The sequence below is a fragment of the Lissotriton helveticus genome, chromosome 3_1, assembly GCF_964261635.1.
Source record: "Lissotriton helveticus chromosome 3_1, aLisHel1.1, whole genome shotgun sequence".
Taxonomy (NCBI): Eukaryota; Metazoa; Chordata; class Amphibia; order Caudata; family Salamandridae; genus Lissotriton; species Lissotriton helveticus.
In genome coordinates, this window is record NC_136061.1 from 1625915679 (window position 1) to 1625937118 (window position 21440).

Genomic DNA, 21440 nt, shown 5'->3' on the forward strand with positions numbered 1-21440 from the left:
TCACATGTGAGCCAGACAAGGGTGCCCTGGGAATCAATCGTTTAGACAACGCACTACGTGTTGCACCAGTATCTACCAGAAATGAAGACTTCGTACCTAGGACCTTAGCGGTGACATAAGGACCTTGCTGGTCAACATAGAGCTCGACTGGATCCCTTCCTTGCCCTTGGCAGTCCTATGCAAAGTTGTGGGCATTGTCGCAGTCAGACTGATGGTACTGATTCTGTCGGGGACGGTCAAACGTGTTCGGTCTGCCAGGTCTAACATTGTTGGTGTCGTTTGTGTGCCCTCGTCCCTGTCCTCTATTTCTCGGCCCGCCCGCTACGTCTCTTGTGTCTTTATTTCTGAGTGCTTCTTGCAGAGCTGGACATTGAGACTTCCGATGGCCAAATCCTTTGCAAAACGCACACTGGTTCTCATCGAGGTCTGTTCGTGGATCGCCGGGTGCGGGTGTGCGGTCTCTAGGGGGTGGATTTCTAGGAGCATTCGACTGGTAGTTCCCTCTATACTGTTCCCTTCCTATACTCACCCCTTGCAACTGAGCAATCATCACCCTCTCTTTCAAGTCCTTTTTCTTTTTCTCAGTCGCTCGATTGTTCTCGTTCTTTTGTCGCTCATAGTATTGGGCCATCTGAAGGATAGCTGCGGGCTTGGAGGCCGCCCAGCTACTCTCGCTAGTCTGTAGTTTCTGCGAGACTTCTGGTGTCAGGCCTTTCACATAGTTCTGGACAAACAAGTGATGTCCGGTTGCAGTGGTCATGTCCTGGCCGCTGTAATCGGAGAACACCGTTTCAAACCGGGAGAAGTATTCTGATACGTCTTGCTGGGGTTTCTGGCGACAGGCCATTACTATCGACCAGTCCACCTTCCTTTCTGGGACTAGGGTTTTTAATTTCTGCACGATCTTATCTGGTAGGTCTAGAATGGCTTTCAAAGGTTTCTGTCCCGGCTCTCGCTGTTTGTCTACATCACCGAGTTGTATCCAGGTATGTCCGAACAGCTCAAGGTGGTCGACTTTCCGGATTTGCTTCCACACATCAGCTGGCAGACATAACCCGAAAAACAAATCGATATCCGCTAGGGTCATAATCGTCGAACCCAAAGCGGTGGCTAATTCTGTATAGAAGGCTGTGGGGTTCTTTCGCAGATCAGGCAAGGACTTTCGGAAAGTCAGGATGTCTTGCCGATCCCATGGTTGGTAAACCAGTTGTAAACTACCCTCCCTCTCGCATCTTGGTGGTTAATATCGTCGTGTGTTCCCTGTCCTCGTGGGGGGACCCAATAGGGAGCGGCCTCCTTTATGGGCATCATAGTGTCAATTTTTTCTACTCTGGCTTCAGTCGCTGCAGGAGTCGTGGTGTTAGTCTCTAGTTTCAGTTCCGTGAGGTGGCGGAAAACTTCAAGCGTACGCGTGAAGAGGTTCGTCACATCACACTCGCCCCCATCTCCGACATCAACTTTCCTATACAGAGTCGTTAGGTTTTCAGGGCCTTTTCCTTGGTACCGGTCCTCGTAGGCATTAAGGGTGTGGTAACAAAGGCGTACGACAAAGTGTCGTCTGTGGCTATTTGCATATGTATTGTACATATCCGTTACATAATCCTCACTTTCCTTTCGCACCACCAGTGTCTTTACAAACTTATCGATCCCAGCTCGTTCATCCTTACTTAATCTATTCGATCTCGCAGGGTCTTTCCTCCCAGCTTCGGGATCATCTGAAGTCGCTGCTCGCGCTGCGCTGAGTGTGAGGGGTTCGGTCGGCGCAGAGGCCATGAGGACCGAGGATCCGGCACTACTCTCGCCTGTCGTTGGGGGTTGCGGGTGCTGCGCTAAGGGTTGGGAAGGGGTATATGGAGGGGGCATGTAGATGATCGGGGGACCTAGTAGTAAATCATCATTCGTTCGCTGTTTCGAAGGTAGCTCGGGGTAAAGTGTAGAGGGTGTCCTGACGGGACACTGGCCCGATGATTCGGAATCTTGTTTTAGCTTGGTTTCCTCTCTTTCTTTTATTTCTTCCTTCAATTTGTTAGCGGCTAGGTGAGCTGCTTTGCGTAATTCCTTTTCTAACCTGACCTCATTTCTCTTTTTCCGCTGTTCTGTTTCTTTGCGCCACATGCCGAAGCTATCGAGCATAGTGGGTGTTGTCTTATTGTTATAAAGGGCTGTTCCCAGCGCGTTTATTTTATCGTTATCAAAGGATCCTATCAGTGGCCACTGATTTTCCCGATCCTTTCTCGTGTATTTATGCCACAGCTTACTATAAGCCACGGTGACTAGTCCATATTTAGTAAACATGTCCTTATTAGGGGTGCCCTCCAGTGGAGCCGGATGGTTCACCTCTAATAAGCGGTCCGGGCTGAACCAACTTCTAACAAACGGGGCGAAGATAGTCATGACGGGTTACAAAGGGGACAAAAGTCTGCACTACCTATCCTTCACTATCTGCAAAGACTAAACAGAGTATTGCGACTCTGTGCTTATTTGTGAATAGAGAATAACCCAAAGAGAACCAATTCCGAACGATCAATGTTCGGATAAACAATCAATCAAATGAGGGATAAAAATAGGCACGAAGGTTTACAACGGGGGCAAAAGCCTGCGTTACCTATCCTTCACTATCTGCAAAGACTAAACAGAGTATTGCGACTCTGTGCTTGTTTGCAAATAGAGAATGATCCAAAGAGAACCAATTCCAAAACAGTAAATGCTTGGATAACAATCAATCAAATGGAGAGGGAAGCAGGCACGACGGATTACAATGGGGGCAAAAGCCTGCGTTACCTACCCTTCACTATCTGCAAAGACTAAACAGAGTATTGCGACTCTGTGCTTGTTTGCAAATAGAGAATCTCTCAGAAACAATCAAATGAGTAATGCTAGTATTTTCAAACAATCAAACAATCAATTCGCAATTCATCGTGTTACACAACCTTACCCGGACCGCATGGACGGTTTCTGGTCTTCCGCTTCCAGCGCCCGATCGTCCTCTATTCTCCGTAATTGCTGTGGCACTCCTGATGGTTCCCAGTCAGGACCGTAGATCACTCGAGAAAGGTCTGCTCAGAACCGGTGAAGTTCGGATGATCGGCTGCCAGACGAGGGTCTATCGGGCAGGAGCACTTCCCGATCGTTGCAGTTGTTCACACTGTCGTCGGGACCTCTCCCACTGGATCCACGTGTCGCTGATGGGCCCTACGTTGGGCGCCAATTGTGAAAAGGTAGGGCCGATGTCGACCAAGAACCTTCAGTGTTTGCCCGGCGTTAGCCGCCTCTCATACCATCCGATATTACCAAACAAAGAGGCAGGCGCTGGGGACAGGAAGGCAGGAAACAGGAGTTTTTATTCCGACGGAGCAGAACACGTCAAATCAGACAACAGGGTATCTTCTCGAGGTGCTCTAACCGCATCTCTGAGGCCTGGCCTCTTATACACAGGTCTATGGCTTTATTACATTTATGACATCCGTGGTATTGCTTTGAAGTTAAAAAGGCATCTTTGGAATCCCCGGTTCAGGCCCCTTTCTCACACATATCTACAGTAGAGGTCCCCACCCAAATCTCAGCATGATGGCTATCGCGCAGCGGGACATTCCGCTGGGAACAGGAATGTGGGCGATCGGTCGGATCTAGGGGTGTGAAGGCATTGATTAATCCCCGCTCCTTTGATGTGGGGCGAGGTCCTACTGTAGGGGGCAATAAACTGCATCTGTTGAGCTAGGTGATGGCCTGGGATCAGGCCGGACAATCGGGCAGGGAGGAAGTGGTTATCAAAAGGGCCTGTTCTTTGAATGAGATGAAAGAGCGAGGGGGTTCAGCACGGGATGTGGCTCGGAGACAGGGTCGCGTTAGAGGTGCGTTCATGGCCCAAGCAGGAGAGACCCGGGGCTGTCGGGGCGCGGGGGAATGCTTGCGAGGCCGGGGAGTGAGGGGGAGAGACGCGCAGGCTATTGGGAGTGGGCAGAGAGGCCATGGCAATCAAAATGGCTGCTGCTTACGCGCATGTATGGATCTGAAAAGGACAAGATGGCGCCGATAATGTTTACGCCACAATCCAGATTTTAACAATGCAGCTTATGGATTGTCTAACATTTAGTTGAACTTTCTGTTAATATAAAAAGTACTTAAATGAGCTGCATCTTTACTTGTAGTAAATAAGTTATTAGTGATAAACAAGCACTTGAATTGAAGGACAGACATTGCATGCAAAAACTGAAAATCGATTTTTCGCTGTAAAAAAAAAACCCTATAGTTTAGTGCCATGCCAAAGAACTGCAAGTGTAGAATATGTGGAAGGTTTTTCCACCAGATGAAAGGAAGTACCTGCAAGCATGTATGTATGAACAATCTGTGGACGGAGTGCTCTAATGTAAACAAAAATCGAACCCAAATTGAAGTCTGCCCTAAAAAGTAAACCTTAGGTAGAGAACGATTTTTACGCTTTTTGTGCAAATAACCCTCGGGGAGCAGTAATGCAAATATAGTACGTGTACACATTGTAAGAGGTCACAATTGGCATTTAGGTTTAGGGATTTGTAGAGCGCTTGGCTACCCGCAGGCATCCCAGCTTTGATAAAGAAACAGGACAGGAGAATATCTTGTACAGGATTAGAGGAACAGCCATGTTTTAAGTCTCTTTTTAAAGGACTGTTTGTTTCTAAGCAGTCGTAGCTCTGGGTCCATACTGTTCCAAAGTTTGGGCACCAAGTGTGTGAACGACCTTCCATCCCATCTAGATCTCTTGATTCCGGTGGTGTTTCTCAGAAAATTCTACTCTGATCTGAGATGGCGATGGGGTGAATAGTGGATATTTGGGAGAGCCCAGGTATAGTGAGTTGCCATAGTCAAGCCCCAAAACTACCAAGGTTTGCAACACCATCCTCCTTGAGTTCTCTGGGAGCAAGCTCATAATTTTCCTGATCATTCGAATAACCCCAAAACAGGTACTCAAAGGTTTTTTGGCTTGCATCTCCATCGTTAAATTCTGGTCCAGCCACATCCCCAATTTTTTTATGGAAGTTTTAGGGGTGGTGCGAGAGCCCCAGTTTGCTGGCCACGGATCTCTGAGCATGGGCTGAAGTTGCTGCCCAAGATCATACGCTCTGTTTTATCCTCATTCAGCTTAAGACTGCAGTCGGGCATCCATGTTCCTATTTTTCCAGGCAAGGGATCAGTTGCCTATGGTCAGAGTTAAGGGAATCAACAACTGAGACCACTCAGATAGGTAGTAGTGTTCCCATAGGGAAACGTCCGCACAACTCTCCAAAGGATAGTGTTATTCAATATACAATTTGTACACATTTACAGTCTGGTTCACATTAGAGGATGTTTGTAAAAAAAGGGTGCTAAAGAAACTCCGGGCACCTACTACCTCAAGGTGCTGTTGGCACACACACAGTGTGTATCACATAAGCTACAGGGGGATGAGATTCTAGTTACAGCACTCCCAGTGATAAATATTATAACAGTATGGGCATAACCTACATGAGGCCCTAGATATACCACACTCTAGTTATCATAGAAAATACTGTCAGGGACAGAGGACACGATTCTATTTCATGGGGGGTTCCAAAAAATGTCATTGAAATTCAAATACAGTCCAGTTTTTGAATTCTTCAGTCTTTTCTTTATTGATATTCAAATTTGATAAAACATATTCTCCCAGCACGTAAATCGCCAACACGTGTTTCGTCCTACACAAGGACTTCATCAAGGCATACATGTGGTGAAGTGAAGCTTTATTCGTTCATCAAAATGAGAGACGCAAGCTGTAGTCTATTTGAAGCAGGATACCATTCGATTAGATGATAGAGTAGATACCTGCAGTGTAGTTATAGGAGTAAATTCGGGTCTATCAAACAATCGTAACTCCAGTCAAGTACAATAAGGTTGATGTATTGCTCACTGTACACAGATCATTATAACGTTAGTGCATCTCCTGTGCAGTGGAGGTCTAGACGATTAGTCAGTGGCTCAACCTGTTTCAAGAGGTTCACGTTTTCGCAACCATGATAAGTTGCTTCGCAGTAAGTTCTATGATAACTAGAGTGTGGTATATCTAGGGCCTCATGTACGTTATGCCCATACTGTTATAATATTTATCACTGGGAGTGCTGTAACTAGAATCTCATCCCCCTGTAACAACTGAGACCACTAGTTGTGTGTCATCGGCATATGACACAATGGAGAGTCCGAACTCCTGTGCTATGTGAGCTAGTGGGCTCAGATAAATGTTAAAGAGGGTCGGACTCAGGGAAGATCCCTAAGGTACTCCCAAAGTGGCTGAGAAGGTGTCTGACAGAATGCCGGCCTCCATACACTGAAAGGATCTATCATTCAGGAATGAGGCCACCTGCCCACATTATACTGTGGCGAGGGAATTTAGTGCTATAAAACTAATATAGGACGGAGTTGTGTGGGGAAATCATTTCTTATTGGTTGATTATTCTGAGATGTGTGCTTTTAACGCAGATGTACGATGAGAGTAGCAAATAAGAACACGGCAGCCTGCAATGCATGAAAAATGGACTGCATTATCCATAAGGGCAAATCTGCAGTATTCTGAAGGCAGCTGAGTATCTGGGAGTTATGCAAACCACGGGTGGTTGAGCTCTACAGCCCTCCAAGGTACTTACCATATGTACGGCACACAGAAAGGGTCCGCATTCTTACCAGCTAAATAGGATTCCTTTATTAAGATTACCAGGATGAAGGGCTGTGTCAGCCCATCCCTAATTTCTAATTTGAGATAAGTGTGTTGCAGACATAATTTGCTAAACAATGGGTGTTTTGCGGGCAGAGGCTGGAGCCATATTTATTCTTCAAATTATTCTCAGTGTCCTTCAGCCTCACACGTAACTTCGACTGTAGCACTGGTAACAATTTCAACAACTCCAGTAACTATAACAATTTTGACTAGTGTAGCACCTGTTGCTTCTTCTTCATCCGCCAAGCAGACCTGTAGCTCAGCATCTGTACCTGTATTTGTGTCTTCAGCGAACATTGAAAGGGGCCCTCAGTCGGCTGGCTGTGAGGAACCATCATTGTCTATAATACTGCAGGCATTAACTAACCAGAGAGCGGAGGCTCAAGAATGTTATCGACAGGCCAAGGCAGACAGTAGCGAGATAAAACAAGCACTGGTGGAGGTCATTTCAAAGGTCACCCAGCTTTCTTCTGAGGTTATGGAACTGCAGGACTGTGTTACAGCAGTGGAAGAGACTAAAACACAAACTAACCAAGACCAGAAATCCCAAATGATACTTATGCAGGCCAAAATTGAAGATCTCGAAAATCGCCAATGGCGCTAGAATTTAAGGATCTCTGGCATTCTGTAAGGGTCGGAAGGCTCCGATCCTCGGGCTTACATTGTTAGCCTGTTCCAAAAAGCATTCCCAGACTTGGTGAATTGGGATATAGATACGCAGGTACAGTGAGCACACAGACTGCCTCTGACTATTCAGCAAGGGAAACAAATCAGGTCAAATTATTCAAGACCAATATTGGTGTTTTTGTGTTACTTTTTGCTGCAACAGGCAATTTATTTAAAGGCTTGGCCAGCTGCTCCTGTCAAGGTGGACAATATCTCCATATTTGTACGCTCTGATCTGTTTAAACTCACATTGGATAAACGTTGGAGGCTGCATCCACTAATGGATCCTTTTAAGACAATCTGCTCTCAAGTGTTTCTGCAATAGCCTGCTCGTCTTAAGATTATTAAAAACGGCCCATCACACTTTTTTCTCGCTGAATTAGAAGCAAAAACAGCTTTAGCCAAATGGCAGTCGGACTCTGGATAATGATTGCTTAAAGTAGAGATGGCATGGCATGGGCAGCAGAGATGAAATGAATACTTTCATGTTCACTTTTGTTATTTGGTTATGCTCGCTCTTGTACCCATACTTTATTATTTCTTGGTCTTTGTTATTTCCTTTGCAATTGTACCTGCCTGCTTACATTTTCATATTACACTGGGGAAGGTGGGGTGGTGAGGATTGGTGGGGCTCACGGAAAGGGGGGTGCCTTCTTAAGTTGTCAGTGAGGACAGCAGAGGAAGGGGTGATTCCTTCTCCTAAGCACAAGTGGTGGGTTGGGAAGGGTGGGTGGTATGCAGAGAATAGGAGTCGGCTGTTGCTGGTTGACCGGGTGGAGAGGTCGGAAGGGAATGGGGGTTAAATAGCCACATTTTCGTATATTTAGTCAGAATATTATTGGTAGAGCAAAAGGGAAAGGATTACGAAACAAGGGGGAAAATATTAAATCGAGTTCACAACCATGTTCTAATGTCTAACTTTAAATACATGTGTTGGAATGTGGCAAGGCTCCATCAGGCCAGGAACCAACAGTGAGTATTGTAGAGTAACAGTAATACATACACTAGCTGACTCTAAAGGCAGATGGGCAATTGTTCATTTATTGATTTGGGGGCGTAAAACTACGATATGCGTGGTTTATGTTCCAAATACAGACGACCCTGAAACTATACATTTTTTATGTTCTGAACTGTTGGATTGGGCTGGTGATTTCATAGTAATGGGGGAGTTTAATTGTATAATTGATAAGAAGATCTATACTACCAATGCAGCACAATAAGATAGAATGGGCAGGACAAGGGCTGCAATTTTGAAACTCCTTTATCAACATCAGTTGGAGGATATTTGGAGGAGAATAAATCCAACTGCTCCTGGTTTTACATTTTATTCATCCTCGCATGAACATTATTCCCGAATAATATGATTTTTGGTAGAGGAACCACGCTGGATAAATTCACTATTGAAGTTTGTCCAAAGATTACATCTGACCATAATCAGGTGATGTTAACTGTGCAGATCCAGCCGAGGACGATAAGGAGCCACTTAGGGAATTCACATTTTCCAGACATCTCTTAAGTAACCCGGATTATGGGAAATTTATGCAGGATACTATATGGGAATACCTAGAGAATAACAGGGGCACTGCGGCTACTGCAGTGGTATGGGATTGCTTGAATGCGTATGTTAGAGGGGCCACACTGTAGTTTATTTTATGGCAGAACCGTCAGGCTATTAGGGAGAAGGAGCAGGAACATAAGCAGTTATTAGAGCTAGAACAACAGCATGCAAGAGCTATTGTACTAAAAGACGCGACAGAACAGCAAATATATTGCAACTTGATGGAAGTTAGAGACAAACTTAATTGAGGGTTAGTGGATAAAGTAGCCACCAAATACCACAAATATACATCTAAGCAATATGAATATGGAGAAAGAATAGGTCATCTGTTAGCTACTCAGATTGTTGATCAAAGGGCTAGATCATACATTAAAACAATAAAAGGGGGAGATGGTCTATTCTGTACTAGATCAGAAGATATATTAGAACAATTTAGACTCTTTTATGCAGACCTAAATGACGAGCCAGTGCCCCCTAGTATACAACCAATTCTGGATATATACATATATATATATATATATATATATATATATATATATATATATATATATATATATATATATATATATATATATATATATATATATATATATATATATATATATATATATATATAAGAGTCCGAGCTACTGGTGTTGACCCCAATGGATTATGATTGTTTGCAAAGAGATATTGAACTTGGGGAGGTTGAGCTAGCGTTGGGTACTTTACCAACTGGCAAGGCGGTTGGTGAAGCTACTATACCGTTGGAATTTTATAAACATGTCAAGAAATAAATCAGGAAATAGGGATGTTGATGTTGGATGCCAAGAAGGCCTTTGGCCGAGTTGCCTGGGGAGCACTATGGCCAATTATGTCATCATTCGGCCTTGGTCAAAGGTTTATCTCGGCAATTCAAAAATTGTGTAATAATAATAATAATATATGAGATTGTTCATTTCTATTTTCATAGTATATGCTCGTTTATGTATTGCTCGAGTTTGGATTCAAAACAAGAGTTCAAGTATTAATGAATTTTGGGTCTTAATTAGACAAATATATGAAATGGAATAAGCAGTAGCCAAAGCTAGAGGCCCACGATCTTGGCTTAAATTTAAAAAGGTGTTGTCCAGTCTCCAATGGAATTGACACTTGTATTTTATGTGTTCTCTTCCTGGTATTTTTGTGTCACTTTCATTAAGTTCTGATTGATGATATTTTTTTTCTTTTATTATATATATATCTTTCTCCTCTTGGATTATGTATGTCTAAATATTAGTTATGAGATGTTTACCTTTTTCTTCACATCTGTTGTTATTATGAAGTAAACATATGGCTAAGAAAATAAAAAAGAAAAATTCAAAAATTATTTACACATGTGTAAAATAAATGTGTGCATTTTTTGGGTATCTGTGTAATGACTTAACCACTTGGAATGTAGGCCCTCTGGAGTGACCTTTTAACTTTTTTGAGATATAACACTGTAAAGTTTCAGTAAAGCGGAGATTTGAAGTGAGTCATGAGAAGTAACCTCTAATATATAAAGACTATAAACTTGATTTAGAGTTTGACATATGGGACACTTTGCTGCCAATCTAACTGTCCATCTGCTCTATTGAGAGTTATGCAGATCATGATTCTGACAGTAGTGCCCCACTGGTGGTTCTTGCTCTCCTGTCGGAAACCCTTAACCAATAGACTGAATGAGTTGCGGCAGTCGGTGTTAGTAAATAAAAGCATCAGCTCTATTTAGAGCGCACAATCTAATGTACTTTTTTCTTTATTTTGGTAAGATGTATCAACGTCATACATTTCACATACTTCTGATGTATATAGTTTATTAAGTGGTTCATATCTTATGATGTCTAAATAATAATGTGACTTCCATTACCATAAGTTTAGTTATATACTTTTATTATTAGCTTTCCATTATGAATACAACACATATTGCATAGATGCTAGACTCTTAGGGTTGTGCAGGTACAGTCCATAAATTCAATTATTTTTCAATTTGTAGAAGTACAGCCAACACGTGTTTCACCCTATAGTGGGTTGAAAGCCTAGGGCTTTTTCAAGGCGATTTATAGAGTATGGGTTAAGTTCTAAGAGTGCAGTAGCTCAATGGTAAGGAAAGTATCATGTAACTGGTCGGAAAGAATTGATTCATATTTAAACTCATCATTTATTACTCTGTATAATTTGTATACTGCAGTTTCAATGGTAAATAATTTGAGGGATCCACTTGATTATCTCATGTTTCCCGAGGTTCAGCAAAGAAAAACCAGCATCAGTGAAAGCCAGACACAGATAGCTGTGATCAGAGGATCTGCAGAGGAATGTCTCATGTGGTCTGGAGTCTGGGAGGCTTGGCAACAGGGTGGGGCCAGCACTGGCCGCATCACAGCAGCCAATGTACCGGTACTACAAATTTGACATAACACCAGATACAACACTTTAGCAGCATACCCTACAACATCTCTGGCAGCTTCTGCCTTTTATCAGCTCCCATGACATAATTATTTACTACTACCACACCATGCACAGCCCACTGATGGCAGCAACCAAACAAGTGCTCAAAGCATCTCCACAACCCCATTACTACAACACTTTCTGTAGAATTACTAGAGCAGACAGTACAATACTAATATTAACAGCGTGATTGACTGCACAATTGCCACAGTAATGCCACTGAGTACTTAAGGCACCATAATATGTACTGCGCAACACACTTCTACCACACACGCAGTGAATCGCTTCTGCAGCACTCACCACACTACTACTCTACATTGATCTTAGTGAGCCACTCCCTATCAAAGTTGCTCTTACACACCATGTAATTCAGTTCCTATATTCTGTCACCCATTGCACTACCCACCTTGCCTCCAAAGTACTATTCAATGAAGCACCTGCTGGAGATCATAAAAGCAGCTGTAAGTGAATAAGTATTTTACCTATCAACTTTAGCTATCCACAGTTGCGACATTGCAAAACCTTCTTAAGTATTACACTTCTTCTACAAATAATGCATCCCATACTACACAAATCACTGCAGCATCTCTACTTAAGCACTCATTGCTGATCCTGCATGATAGTTTTGCTCCCCATTATTCTCTGTATAGCTATTGTAGCAAAGCTACCCTTACAAATTATTACACATCAACTACGGTAATTACAATGGTATACCTTGCAGCGTTAACTCGTCTGCAACTATCGGAGACCATTGTGGTACAGATCACAATGCCCAGTGCAATAGCAGTAGCTGCACTGCAGAATAGGTACAGCAGCATTCATAACACTATCCACTCCATGGCTTACTTCAAGCCCCCTATATTATTGCTACACATCTAATATGGTCTTCCTTAAATGTCCATGTCTTATGGACGCCATCTTCCTTAATATACCAGGGCCACATTCGCTTACCAGAGTCATGTGAAATATAACTTCTCATATAGCACCATGAACTTTACTTGTACCTACACTTTTTGAACACTGACAATTGCAGAAATGTCCTAAAGCAGTGCTGTGTATTGACGAATGTCCATCAACTGCTACATGGGCTGCACTCAGGCTTCCATTGCTTCAGAAACTCACCTACTAGAGCAGTTTTATTAACATTACCACTACCCTCAAATAGTATACATGTGACAAAAGACCGAAACTCTTGGTTGTTAGGTCTCTCCTGTTATACCCCATGTACTCTTGCTAGCAAGAGATGTCATTTCTTACAAAGGTCTTGGAGCCCACCCATTGCTTACCATTCATCGGCATGTGCGGGCTTCACTTCCTCTTCTTTCGTCTGAAGCATACACCAAGTATTAATTGCTTCATTTTGATTCCACTGCTCTTGTTGTGGCTGAAGTACACTTTTTCTTTATGATTGCCCTCATAGTTGTTGCTTCTTCCCTCTCACCTCATCTTGTCTGTCTAGCTTCCTCCTTCTCTCCCATCCCTCCTTGTCAGTGTTGTCACTTTATTTCCCAGCCCCCTTGTCTGTGTTTGTTCTTGCCTTCTCACCCTCATCCATGTTGCTTCTTCTCCTCCCACCCCATTGTCCATATTGCTTCTACCTTCACACTGTCCGTCATTTACTTTTGCGGTTCAGAGTTCAAAGCAGTTGCATGAAAAGGGGTTTTCTAGGAGTGTTCAAGTGTCTTATACTAATGTTACTCAAGGAGAGTGTCACCAAATTTATGCAAGAAAACCAGTATTTGTCCCCACAGAGCTTTATGCAATCTAAAAACAGATTCAGCTGGACATCACAGCAAAAGTATCCAGCCCTGTGGAGATCTGTCCAATCACACCTTCAATCCTCGCTGCGATAGAGAATTATTAGAAACAAAAAGTAACAGAGTTCAAAGGTAAAACCTTGGACTGGGGCTTGGCAGCAAGTTTATCTGACCCACAACTTTGAAGGACCCTCAACTGCTACAGCCTTGGACCTTGCCCCATGGAGGATTTTTGACTTCCATTTATGAAGTTTGACTGGGACGTTTCAGTTGGTGTCTTTCACTTGTACTCCATAGTAGTTGGCCCGAAATCACTCCCGAGTCCCAGAAAGCAGCAATCTGTTGTTTTTCAATGGTTCTTTACTTTCTCTAAGTGATTTTTGCCATAAAAGTTTAACAATTCATATGTTTGGTTGCCATAATCTTATTTTAATGAGCTTTATGTAATTTTCCTCATTAAATCTTTCTAAATTGTTTTTAACATTTCTTATGTTAATTCTTTACTTGAAAATTGCTTATACTGCTTTAACTTAACACACACTTCTTTTTGGAGAGCCTGCTGCCTTTGCCATTGCTACCAGAGGTTGAGGAGCGCTTCTCTCAGAACTGTATTTTCTCCTAAGTAGATTACATTTATCAAGTTGGTAGGGATCACCCACTCCCAAATTAATAACCCATTTTCTGTCATGTCTTTGCCTTGTGATTAATTTGTTTCAGCTTCCTTTAGCTCTTGCTTGAAGAACGTTTCATTTACATTATGATCAGATCAGAAGTGTAATTCAGTCTCAACAGCTATTGCTCATTATTGGTGTTAGTCCCTAATCCTAAAGAGTGATTCTCATTGCAGTGTATAGATGGTGAACTTAGGCATCCACACACTGCAAACGCAGATGCATTTTGCCCCAGATGTATTTCTACTTTTCTGCTTTTATTACTCTAAGGGTGAATCTGCAACTGAATATAATTGTCTCCTAACTAGGATATTACAATGTTGCTGACATTGCATCAGTTTTGCAGTTGACTGAGTTGCTGTACCTAAGTGGGATTTATGCTTGTAAATTTCCACACTCATGCTGACATTGCACCTTGGGTAATCTGTAACTTAAATGTGATTTTTTATCCTAAAAGTAATATTTCATCCAATGTGTTTTCATACCTAAATATTATTTTTGCTTCTGTGTTTTCACTCTCTGATTAATGTTGCACATAGTATGATTTTGCACCTAAACATGTCTTTCTTGATGAATCTAATTGGTGCTCTTAAAACCGTTTCCATCCTTCTGCTAATCTTACATGAAAGATAATTTTATACCTAATGTGATTTTGCAGAAATGCGATCCACACATAATCCTCTGTGGAATTGGGAAGTTCATGGTCCAGTACAGAGATCGGAATCTCCTCTTCTTCTCTAGATTGTTTCATGCCCAGAACAATTTAATAGGTTCTGGCAAGGCAGGGGACGTTAGCACTAGTACAATCCTACTATTTCTACTGACTTTGACAACACTAGCTACCCTCCACCACTGCCCAATCCCCCAATTATCACCCACATCGCTCAGGAAATGAAATAAGACAATAAAATGCCAGCATAAATCAAAGTTGGTCAGACAATAACAGAGAGAAAAGGAAGCAATATGCACACTGATACAGATTAAAATACTGCCAAGGTCCAAATCCATAGGCCTTCTTGTAGCCACAAGCACCCCTCAACATAGACTTACTCTGCATACCAATGAATCATTTCAGTCGAGTGTCTCCAAAACAACAGCACACAAAATCACTGTTGACAGAAGGAGACTACCACCCTTAAGAATAATTTACACGAGAGCTGTGATTACTCGCTTCATATTTTATTACAGCAACTTACTACTGCTGAACAGAGAAGAAATAACCTACGAGCTACACAAAGTGAATATCTTGACATCAAACCTAAGCTAGATTGTATGTTTGAAATAATACAAAGACTCCATCCCTCATTGCACTCTTCTCTCAGGAGCTTCACTGTAAACAGAGCATCATGCTCACGCACACACACACACACACACACACACACACTTCAGGTCCCACTTTTAAAAGCATTACTTCATGTGCATTACCCTTCACACCAAACAATCCCAAATACTCTGTGATCATTGATTCCCCAACATAAAATGTCACGTCTGTTGTCATCAAGGTCTGTGACATCGATGCTATGATGCTGGTTCAGCTCATGTTCCATACCACTACTCCACTATTTCATGCTTCCAACCAGCCCACCTAAATTGGGCTGAAAAGAATGGTGGTGGGTTTTCTATTCTTCCCAATTCCAATGATTCACTGTGGAGATGTGTAACTCTGTATATAATTTAAAGAGCCTCAACCATCTGACAGTAGAGAAGGGATGGTATAACGCTGACAATCTCATGTCTTCTGGTGATCATAATTTCCTAGAACTTCAACCTTCACTGAAAAAAATAGTAATTCATCTTTCCTCAAATGCTTATTTTGGGCGTCAACCTATTGTAGCCTTGCACCTTCCCTATTCACACGAGGAGTTTCTGATGAGCCCTGTCAAATTGGTTTGGTTAAGCCATGTGTTTATCGCTCACAATATGCTGCCCCTAATTTACCCTTTCTTTTATATAAAAGAGACATAAGTGACAAATAGACAAGCCACAAGTTGAGTCACATGTATAACAATTGACAAATTCATCTGATCTGAGGTTAATGTGTTAATGTGAGCAAACGTAGACCATCTCAAATGTGCATAGACTGTTTGGTGTAGCTATGTGCAACCCTATGTCTTCTATGTCTCCCATGTGCCCTAATTTTAATGCCCCAAGCTCGTGGTACAGCTGCTTTTTATTTCCTAAAATTGCTGTGCCTTTGGGATGAAGCACTGCATTTTTGACGAATATAAAATAGGACACAGGCATAGGAGGCACTGAAAAGGCAGAATACAGAGAGGAACAGCACACATAGTCTTAACACTTTAGTACATCATGTGTCAGTAAATTGAAACATTTTAAAGTTGCAGCTGGGAGGCACTGAAACTTGGTGTTCTGGAGCAATATTCCAGCATTGTGTAAATGAATGCACTCAGGAAAATAGGAATGAAGTATACAGAAGAAAATATGTTTTTGTGATTGTGGGTTGGTAGCCTCAGAGGCTCTCAAGGTAGGGGCAATGCCAACATTATTTTGGGAATTATACCTACCCCAGCAACACATTTGGGATTATATCAGATAATGTACCATAATCAAGCACTTTTTGAGGATGTTACAAATCTCCAGCATTCTGAGCCTAAATAAAAACTAGCCTGTTACCCCTCCCCACGTTTACAAAGAACAAGCTTAACACAGACCAGAAAGTAAATCTTGTGAACTGCATTGTATGATAGGAAGAGATACCCACACCATATCTACTAAGATACAATGCTCTTCCTCTCTCTCCCTGAACTGGCAGACTTTTGGTTGCCATGCTCCAATGCAGACTCTCTTGCTCCATAGTGCATTAGTGTTTGCATTGTAGGAATCATAGTTTTTGTCTGGAAAGAGTTACTTCTAGTACAAAGTCAAGTCAAGTCAAGTCAGAATTTATATAGCGCACTACATACCCATAGGGTCTCAACACTGTGCTGTAAGACATTTTTCACTTTGCATGTGTGCTGTACAAAGCAGCACATATGAAATGTGGGAAATGTGGGAAACATTTCTTCTTGTTACACCTATCTCTAGAAAGGGTAGTAGGCAAATTTATAGAAAACGAAAACATAGAAACCACACTGGAGGAAACCAAATCATGTAAAACCAAATTGAAGGAAAAACAATTTTAAGAAAATACAAAAAATATCGTAAATTAAAGGACACATTTCACATTTTAAAGAAATGGTAATTTTTAAGAAAATACAAAATGACATTAAACTTGGGTAGAGTCTTGCACTACTGTGGGGTGTTTGGACTCACGAATGGATCATATTTAGGATGATGAGGGGGTTCTTAGAGGTCAAGAATAATTGGTGTTAGTGCTTAGAATGGGGTGTTTAGGGTTCAGAGATGGGTGGAGTGGAGTGTGAGGTGGTGAGGGCTTTTTAAGGTTCACGGATGAGTGGTTTTTAGGTGTGTGAGGCATTTCTAGGTTTCAGGGATGGATGGAGTGTATGGGTGTCGAGGCATATTGGGGTTCATGGATGAGTGGAGTTTAGGGTTAGTGAGGGTTTTTATGGTTCAATTACGGGTAGCAGCAGGGGTGGTGAAGAGTTTTTAGGGTTTAGGATGAAGAGTTTAGGGTGGTGAGATGTTTTAAGCATTCAGGAATTGTTGTGTAGTTCCTGTAAATCAATACAGGATCTGCACGTTTAGACAACATACACTGCAGGATTGAGGTCCAGACTGATGTTAGAAACCCTCACCGGGTATGAAAGACTGTAGACCAGCTAGCTCACAGTGCCACTAGAAATCCCTCTTACCAAGGAGAGATTGGTTCTTGGCAACTATCGAACATGACAACCCTGATCCCTCAGGAATGTGGAAACAGTGCGATACTTTTCGCTCAGTCACTCATGCTCACTTTGTCTCAGAGAGATACACAGATGAAACAGTGGGGATGTTTTTCAATCAGAATTAATCGAACCCGTGTCATTCTAGTGTAAAATAGGTGTGCTCAACTATTAGACAGAAAAATTATATTAATGATTAAAAGCACTAACAGGGTAAAAGGATGGTAGATTTCTACCATTTTGCTAAAACAGTGAATACAGGCAAGTATATAATATACATGACAGTAAAAATGCGTTATGATGCAACCCTAACTAGATGTACCTAGGTGCACTTAGCATGTATGTAGGTGTAAAGCCAAGAATGCCTCTAGGATAAAGTCAAACCCATTACCTGAAGTGAGAGACTGTGAGACCACATGCAGGAAACCCTGAGTCTCGCGTCAGTATGGAAGTCCTTTTCTCCCCTGACTACTTCAGCAAGATATGGTGCTAATATACCAAAAGTGATCCCCTCAAGGGTTCTACCTTGCTGTGTCATGTTGGATTTAGGATGATGGAAAGAATGACCATTATACATAGTTAATATGCAGAACATGGTAGTGCTGCTGAGTTTCCAAGAATCCTCATGCAGAAAGGAGTAGGCCAGTTTTTAGGGAAAACCTCACGTCCTGATAGCAGTACCGTAACTAGGTAAAAGGTCAGTCCGAAGAACCGTTATGTAGTGTAATGGTCGGGGAGAATATAGGTGAAAGGACAGGTTACTACTAGAGCCTATATTGGGGTACCTATATGGAACATAACAGAATGGGTTTAGTTTAGACGTAGAGAGGTGTTTGTAGGTTTCAGGGATAAGTAGTTTAGGGTTCTGAGTTCTCATGGGTCATGGATGGCTGGTGTTTAAGGGCAATGTGGGCTTTTAGAGTTCAAGGAAGAGTAGAGATCAGGTATACTGAGGTGTTTTAAAGGCTCTGGGATGGATGGGCTGTACGCATATATATGGGTTATAGAGTTCCAGAATGGGTGGGGTTGTGGTAGTGAGTGACTTTAGGGGTCCGAGTTGATAGATTTCTGGGGTAGAAATGGCTTTTAGGCTTTAGGGATAAGTGTTGTTTAGGTGTGGTGAGGGGTTTTTCTGGGACAGGGATAGATGGGTTTAAGGGTTGTGAGGTGTCAGTGATGGATGTCTTTATGGGTGGTGATGGGTCATAAAATTAAAAGCAACGGAAGTAATTGTCTGTCAATGTAGGCGATATCAATATAAGAAATACTATCCGATGAAGTAAAGCACTGAAGTAAATATCTCAGACAAAAATGTTTCTAAAATTAAGACCTGCATCAATTGCATTTGCACATAACAAATACGCATTCAAAAGCCAATGTAGACCACTAAGACTTTCTATCTTGTGGTTCCTATGAAAAGGTAAATGCCATTCATTCTGAAAATTTCCATTGAAGAGTTTAGATCAATTTGTTTCTCAGTAATGGTATTCCATGAAATATTTTTTCTATGAAATCATATAAACCTTGACTTGTATGTGTGCTGTACAAAGAAACACATATGAAAAGTGGGAAAAACGTGGAGAAAAGAAAACATGTTGTCTTGTCAAACCTGTCAAAAGAAAGCTCAGGATTTTGGGGCAAGTTGCTGTCTACAACTCTTTGTATATACGGATTTGCATCAAAACCCATGGTGGTTGCAAGGGACTGCTGATGCACCACCATGGAATGTCCCCTTGAACACAGGGTAATGCAAGCCAGTGGATTTCAAAGCTTTGAGTTACTTTAGATTACAATCCAACAATAATCAAATTTAGATTGTAAATGACAACAAAACACTATGGCCCAGATTCATCATTGGCTTGCAATGTCCTTGCATCATGCATGGTGTTGCAAGGGCAACGTGATCCTGAAGTCAGATTTACCAAGCATCGCAAGACCACCTTCATGACCCTGCATTGCTTCGCAAATATGGCTCAGCGCAAGGCAGCGCAAGGCAGTGGATTACATTATTTTGCCACGGTAAGGCTTCCTAGGGTGGAGCGCGGGTGTTAATACGCATCCTCCAAGGGATGTTGGCGCATTCCCACATTTGCCAATACTGGTAATATTGAGAATGTGTCAGAATTGTACGTCATCCCGATAGAAACATAACAAGAGGAACATGTGAGGATTGTTTTTGTGCAGGAAGGCATCCCTTCCTGCACATAAACAACTTTGCCTGCAAAGCAGGCACCCTTGCTCCATGATGCAAGTGGGCCTATGTTGGCACTAGGCTGCTCAGAGCACACCAGCTCAGTGGGAGTGCAGGAATGTGCCTTTTCTTAATAGGTATGGTGTGTTCCTGCCCCCTCCATTGGATGCAATGCCGCGCAGCAAGTTGTCTTGTTGTGTTGCGCTGCATCAAATGGTGATAAATCTGCCCTCCAGTGTCAGCTTTGCTTTCTAAATGTAAATCAAATCCCACACAAAGTGTTTGTAAATCTGGACCTCAATGTACCCTTTATGACTTTTTGGAAATCCTTAATACTAGTACACTAGAAAGATTAGTTGATGGAAAACCAAAATACAAATCCTGTGTAGAAAATTATCTTCTGATATTTGTAGATATTCTCAACTGTGTTTACCCAATGGTTGCTTAATTATTATATTGAAATAAACAAGTAGCATACATTTTAATTTATGTTCTCTCAATATTTTTCCACAGATCATTGCTGAAAAAAACATTCATTGACCCAAAAAGAATAAGCCTGTTTGGAAAGGTAAGGGATACTCTTTGTGCCACACTCACCTCTGCAGCTTATTTCATATTAAATCAAAATAAATGAATGGAATTGGGAGCAATTAATCTTTTCTGACAGGTTTGACATATCTCCCATTTCTGCATTCTGTTCATTGATCTCTTAACAACCCTGGAGAGATTGTCAGTTGTTTTCTGTTTCCCAGAATTCCTATCCTACTTTAGGAACAGGAGAGTCGACAATGATCCTACTCAGATGCCTACCTTCCCCAACTGCCTTATAATCAAATGTTATGGTATTTGGTTTTCGAATTTCAGAAAAAAGACTACAATACTTTTGCACAATCAAGCAGTGTGAGGAATTATACAATTATTGATTATACAAACGTTTAGAAATATTTGCAACAAAGGCTGCACTCTTCGAGTTGGACCCTGTTTCAAATAACAATACAATCAAGGGAGAATGGAGTGAAAATCGTAGATGGGTAGTCAGATAATATATTCTAAATAACCAATTTACACATGTTAACATAAAACTGAGTTAATTAATAGCACACCACAACTCATGTTTACCTTGCCAACGTGTATTTTTTATTATTGTAGGATATTGCTGTATTGTTAGTTACTATTAGTTAAGAAATAAATTAAGCAAGAGGAAATAAACAAAAAACGTACAGGCATACAACATGTACATAAGTTTACAATTCATTGAATAACTTGAAAGACTTCATGTAATATTATCGCAAAAGTATTTAGAATTTTCTGTATAAAAGATTTTGTTGTTTTATGTTATACATTACTCAAAATCTTTGTTCCATAAAAGCATGATTCATGACTCTGTTATCCTGTACATTAATAAATACTATATTGTTAGTCCATGTTTTGTCCTAAATTGCATATTAAGGGGCTTATTTACAAGCCCCTTGCGCCACCGTGCTCCACTTTTTCTGCCCCATATTTACAAGTACCCGTAAAGCCACCCTGCATGGCTTTTTGTGGACTTTTGAATCTGGCACCTTTACACGCAACACTTTGCATGAAAGTGGCATGCCATGGGTGTTGCTATGTGGGTTCTCATGCAACACAAATGGCTT

At 41.7% G+C, this 21440-nt stretch overlaps 1 protein-coding gene across 2 annotated transcripts in view; it reads left to right on the forward strand.

Moving 5' to 3' along the window:
• Window positions 1-21440, forward strand: part of DPP10 (dipeptidyl peptidase like 10) — a 1755202-nt gene that overhangs the window by 1660408 nt on the left and 73354 nt on the right. For both annotated transcript variants that reach the window (XM_078683981.1, XM_078683980.1), the window contains exon 21: window positions 20314-20368. In XM_078683981.1, the coding sequence (XP_078540107.1) occupies window positions 20314-20368 (55 nt within the window). The remainder of the gene's footprint in view (window positions 1-20313; window positions 20369-21440) is intronic.